Source organism: Arachis hypogaea, chromosome 5 (genome assembly GCF_003086295.3).
Source record: "Arachis hypogaea cultivar Tifrunner chromosome 5, arahy.Tifrunner.gnm2.J5K5, whole genome shotgun sequence".
In the NCBI taxonomy this organism is placed as follows: Eukaryota; Viridiplantae; Streptophyta; class Magnoliopsida; order Fabales; family Fabaceae; genus Arachis; species Arachis hypogaea.
Window position 1 is genome coordinate 5,277,129 of NC_092040.1, and position 5,773 is coordinate 5,282,901.

The window sequence follows — 5,773 nt, forward strand, 5'->3', positions numbered from 1 at the left end:
TGGTATAGTTGATAGAATGTCAATTAATTTTTTAATTTATCAAGTGAAAGCAAAAGCTAAACCTAAAAAACTATAATTTGTTGCTTTCGGTGAACAGGAGTTCAAACTCGAAATTATATTCACGTTTAAAAGAAAAAAGTTAGTCAAACAAAAGTTACCGCGTTTAAGAAAATTGAACATATTTCTTGTGCTTTCCAACTTATTTATCAAACACACTCTTAGTAATGAACCAATATTCTACTTTGACATAGCTAAAATAGGACAAAAATCATATCAAATTATAATAGTAATGGTCAAATAAGTTAAAACGGAGAAGAGTTGTATTAAGTAAGTAAAATAGAATTGTAGTCTAGATAAAAGTTATGTTTGAAGTAATATTATTATTTTTTTCAAAAAAAAAAAAAGAACAAATGTTAATTTTGATTTACGGATAAAAGAGTTATTTAACAGTGTTTTGGGTAAAAGGTTTTAAACCATGAGATAAAACATTAATATTTAACGATTAAACTAAAATTAAAAATTCACATAAATAATTATTTTTATGTGAAATTAATATTTAAAAAATTTAAATAATTTGATAAATTTAATTAAATTATTACTAACGATTATTAATTATTAGTTTCACATAAAAATAACTGTACGTAAATTTTTATTAAAATTATAATATCTAAAATTTTATAAGGCCATAAAATATTCAAGTCTTTTTATATGGTAATCAAATATCAAAACAGTTAAATATCATTCTATGGACATATCCAAGAAATTAGTATATAAAACTCGTGAAAATTAAGTAATTAAAGATGTATTTATTTATAGAGATAAAATATTGAGATATAAAATTGTATTTGATAGAAGAGATATAAATAAAAATAATATGTCAAAAAATATTAAATTAGTATATTTTGTATCTATTTTGACAAAAAAAATAAAAATACTAATAAAATATATAATTTATTTATTAATTTTTTATTATTATATTTTTTTAAAATTTTTTAAATAAAAAATAAAAATAAATTAAATTTTTATAATTTATTACTAAATATAATACAAAATATAAAAATTTATATTTCTATCTTTTATATCTTAATTTTTATTGTCTTATCTTATTCTATTCTCAAAAATAAGCATGCATAAAGAGTAGTTTTCTTTGTATAATCATTAATCAAGAGGCATTAAAATAGTAAATAATCCGACAAAAAAGCGGGATCACATTAAGAAAACTCGTGCCACCAATGGGCCTCACTCACCCTGGTGGGTCCCGCCTTCCGTTTCTGTTTCCCTTCCTCTCTGATTTCCCATGCAACAACTCCTCGTTAACATAACCAAAAGAACCGTCGACCAAGGAGGAGGGGACATCATTCTACACTGTAATACCCTTACATTGATTGGTGTTTCCTTCACCTAAACCATGCTTCTTCTTTCATTCCACTAAATTTCAAACTTGATTTCATTTGATTTCAATAAATACGATATATACCATGGATGACTTGTCAAGGATCAGCAACGACCTAGCTCAGATCGATGGACAGATCACCGACGTTTTTCGTGCTTTATCGTAAGAATTATTATTTTATTTTATTATTTTTCATGCTCTATTAAGTTTTCTAATGAATAATAATTAATAAAAATATTATTTGTACATTAAAATCAACTATTAAAATTAGTAACAGTATATTTATGTACAAATATATTTATTATTTAACTCAATTTCAACATACATTTTGTATTTTAATATGTATGTTATACTAATGACCAATTTTAATAGTTAATTTTAGTGGACACGTTGCATGGTTGAATAATTAATTATTAATATTAATAGCATGGTTGGTGCAGAAATGGATTCCAAAAGCTGGAGAAGATTAAGGAATTTAGCAGGCAGAGCAGGCAGTTGGAAGATCTTACAGAGAAAATGCGCGACTGTAAGCGGTAATTTCATGGCTTTCTTTGAATACTTGCATGTTCTTGAAGCTCCTCTTGATGCGTGTATATCAAGTATCAACAAATACAATTTGAGAAGTCAAGAGGAACTTTAATGAATGCTGCTATGGTGGTTGCATTGCAGGCTTATAAAAGAATTTGACAAAGAAGTAAAGGTTTTGGAGGATAGACTTGACAGAGGAACCAACAAAATGCTGAACGATAAAAAGCAATCAATGGTAAAATCTTTTAACTCTCTAATACCAAATAAATACCAAATACCTTAACTAGTCAACCTTACTAACTAGCATTTGCATATTTTTTTCCCTTTGCAGATCAAAGAGTTAAATTCATATGTTGCTTTGAAAAAGAAGTAAGTTAACATTATCATGTGTTTTTTGCAAGTGGTTAATTTTAGTGATCTGCTTAGCAGGCTCATAACTTATTATTCATTGTTGCAATGCAGATATGCTACAAATATTGAGAATAAGCGAATTGAGCTCTTTGAAGGACCTAGTGATGGTCAAGTAGAAGAAAATGTTTTGTTGGCTTCATGTAAGCAAGCACATGGATTTATTTAACACATTCTTTTTTCAGCTTTCCACTTTTTGTGGATGCTACACTTTTTTTTAAAACTTTTAGAAAACTTCAAGCACAAAAAATATAATTTACCTTTTTTCTATGCTAATAGTCACGATCATATTTTCATTTTAGACAGTCAAATAATCAGTTTTGAGTTATAAGATCACTAAACATGCATCACATTATTGTCATTCATGATTTAAATGTGATTTCTAAGTGTATCAGCTTAATCTGTTTAATGTGCTTTCTAATTAAGTTGTATGATTTTTGTTTAAGTTGGATTGTGGAAGATGTATGATGATGCATCTATTGTTCCTTTACAGCAATGACAAATGAACAACTAATTAATAGGGGACATCAAATGATGGATGAAACAGACCAAGCTATTGACAGGGGAAAGAAGGTTATTATATATTTCTTGAGATATTCTTGCAAAATTTCATTGTTGCTAGCTACTTAGGCGTGTTCATTGTTAATAACAGATTGTTCAAGAGACACTAAATATTGGAACAGAGACTGCAGCAACTCTAAAGTCTCAGGTGTGTAACTTATGATGTTGCTTAACCTTTTAATTAATAAACACATCAAATTAAATCATTATACTTATCTACTAAACACCGTAATCTCTCCTTAATAGACAGAACAAATGAGCAGAGTCGTTGATGAGTTGGATTCTATTCATTTTTCAATGAAGAGAGCCTCTAAATTGGCCAAGCAACTTGGTAGGCAGGTCAATTTCTGAAAATTCAACTTTTTTCTCCTACCCAAAATAGTGTATAAATCATTCATTGACTAACCCTTTTGTTTGTTTTGCTTTTCTTGCCCATAGATTGCTACTGACAAATGTATTATGATGCTACTGTTTTTTATTGTCATTGGAGTAATAGCTATCGTTATTGTAAAGGTAAGAATCTCATTATTTATTCAAATGACATATATTCCTTTGAATTCATCTTATTAACTTGCTTAGTAGAAAATGTTATATTGCTATTATCAAATCAATTTTGCAAGACTAGTTACAATCTAGTATAAGAAATTCTTGTACACTATTACAACAACAACAACAACAACGAAGTCTTGTCCCACTAGTTGGGGTTGACTACATGGATCAAACGACATTATTGAGTTCTATTATGTATCATGTCTACAAAGAGACCGTTTACATGTAGATTTCGTTTGACCACCTCATAGATAGTCTTCTTAAGTCTTCCTTTACCTTTCACCCTTTATCCATTTTCCATCTCATCAATCCTCCTGATTGAATACTCTGTCGGTCTTCTTCTTATATGTTCAAACCAATTGAAACGCAATTCTACCATATTTTCCATAATAAATGTTACTCCAACTTTCTCTCTTATATCTTCGTTTCTTATTCTATCCAATCGCGTATGATCACTCATTTATCTCAACATCTTTATTTCTGTCATACTTAACTTATGTCCGTGCTCCCTTTTGGACGCCCAACACTCTGTACCATAGAGCATAGCCGGTCTGATAGCAGCTCGATAGAATTTACCTTTAAGTTTTAAAGGGACTTTTTTGTCACATATAAAACCAGACGAACTCTGCCATTTTGACCAACCTGCTTGGATCCTATGATTTACATCATGTTTAATCTCTCCATTATCCTGTATGATGCACCCAAGATACTTAAAACTTTTAACTTTTCCTAGGATGTTTTCTCCAATCTTTACCTCTATATTAGGGTTTTTCCTTCGGCGGCAAAACTTACATTCTATATATTCTGTCTTGCTACGGCTTATGCACATGCCATATGCTTCTAGAGCTTCTCTCTATAAATTAAACTTCTTATTTAGGTTTTTCTTTGACTTTCATATAAGAACGATATCATCGGCAAAAATCATGAACCATGGTATAAACTCTTGGATATGCTATATGAGTACTTCTAATACTAATGTGAAAATGTATGGGTTTAAGGATGATTGTAATCCAATACCAATAGAAAATTCTTCTGTCAAATCATCTTGAGTCTTCACACTAGTTGTAACTCCATCATATGTCTTTAATTGTACGAAGATATGTTATCCTTACTCATTTTTTTCTAAAACTTTTCATAAGACCTCCATTGACATCTTATCGTTACACTTCTTCCAAATCAATAAACATTTATGTAGATTTTTTTTATTATTACGATACATCTCCATAATCATTCTTAGTAAGTATGTAGTTTCAATGGTAAATCTGTCTGATATAAAATCAAATTGATTTTCTATTACTTGTATCTTTTGTTTCAACTCCGTTCTATCACCCTTTTCTATAACTACGAATCTGGAGGGAATTTTGATAAAAAATTATTAAAATTTTACCTTTTCGGATAAAGGGCATGCCTTAAGTCTTAAAACCTTCAAGAAGTTATGATATTGAACTCGACAGCTGGGTCTAAAGTGGAAAATTTTCATTGTGCACTATTTTATTTATGGCCAATTTTATGGTGCTTGAATTTTTGCCTAAATTTTGCTTAATTTATTATTTGAGTAAGTTTTGATTTTTTAAAAATTATTTATTTTTATATCTTTTAAATTAAATAATAACTTTTAACTCTTTTTAGTAAATAAGCACCATCTTTTAGACACTAAAACATTTATTTTTATTTATTAATTTTCAAAATGATTATATTTTTCTTATTGTGGCTTTCAAAATTTCAGCTTATCAACCCAAACAACCAGGACATTCGTGACATTCCAGGATTAGGCCCTCCAGCTTTGACCAGAAGATTGCTTTGGGATCATATTGTTAATGAGCAATTCTGACGTGATGATTCTCTGCCTTGAATTTTCATGGTGAAATGGTTGGATGCAGCTCTTATTAAGCAGCATTTGATGCCAAAATTTGATATTATCAATGCATGTTGCTATATAGCTGCGTTATTGTATTTGTCTCGTATATGTCTGTTCTACATTATATTGATTTAAAATACGATACAAAATGAATATATCAAATATTTTTCTCAAAATTCTTGTACAATTATAAATTATTTATTGAAGTGTATAATTTTTTATGCGTGCAGATAGAAATGATTCTAATTTAAATTACAAATGAAATTCATAATATTAGTCTATCGTTAAATTATAAATGAAAAAAGTGTATATTTTACAAATAAAAAAAGTATTATTTTAGCATCTCTCACGAGAAGAAAATATAATTTTTTTTATTCTTAAACATATTGTTTATATACATATGTAGACATGCACTATATTTCATTATCAATATATTTAAGTGGGAGTTTTTCAAATACTAATGTTCACGAGACAAT

At 28.4% G+C, this 5,773-nt stretch overlaps 1 protein-coding gene across 1 annotated transcript; it reads left to right on the forward strand.

The window, feature by feature from the left end:
• The first annotated feature begins 1,233 nt into the window (after positions 1–1,233).
• Positions 1,234–5,473, forward strand: LOC112800391 (novel plant SNARE 11-like). The gene is made up of 10 exons (XM_025842645.3): positions 1,234–1,555; positions 1,834–1,926; positions 2,063–2,156; positions 2,253–2,290; positions 2,384–2,472; positions 2,823–2,902; positions 2,982–3,038; positions 3,137–3,229; positions 3,329–3,403; positions 5,166–5,473. The coding sequence occupies exons 1-10, from the start codon at positions 1,479–1,481 to the stop codon at positions 5,268–5,270; spliced, it is 801 nt and encodes a 266-aa protein (XP_025698430.1). The 5' UTR covers positions 1,234–1,478; the 3' UTR covers positions 5,271–5,473.
• Positions 5,474–5,773: the final 300 nt, after the last annotated feature.

Bases quoted from the DNA above. Each gene is read 5' to 3' on its own strand.
- LOC112800391 (XM_025842645.3), top strand. From the start codon at position 1,479: ATGGATGACTTGTCAAGGATCAGCAACGACCTAGCTCAGATCGATGGA. The intron at 1,556-1,833 runs GTAAGAATTATT...TGGTTGGTGCAG, and splicing joins GACGTTTTTCGTGCTTTATC to AAATGGATTCCAAAAGCTGG. The intron at 3,404-5,165 runs GTAAGAATCTCA...TCAAAATTTCAG, and splicing joins TAGCTATCGTTATTGTAAAG to CTTATCAACCCAAACAACCA.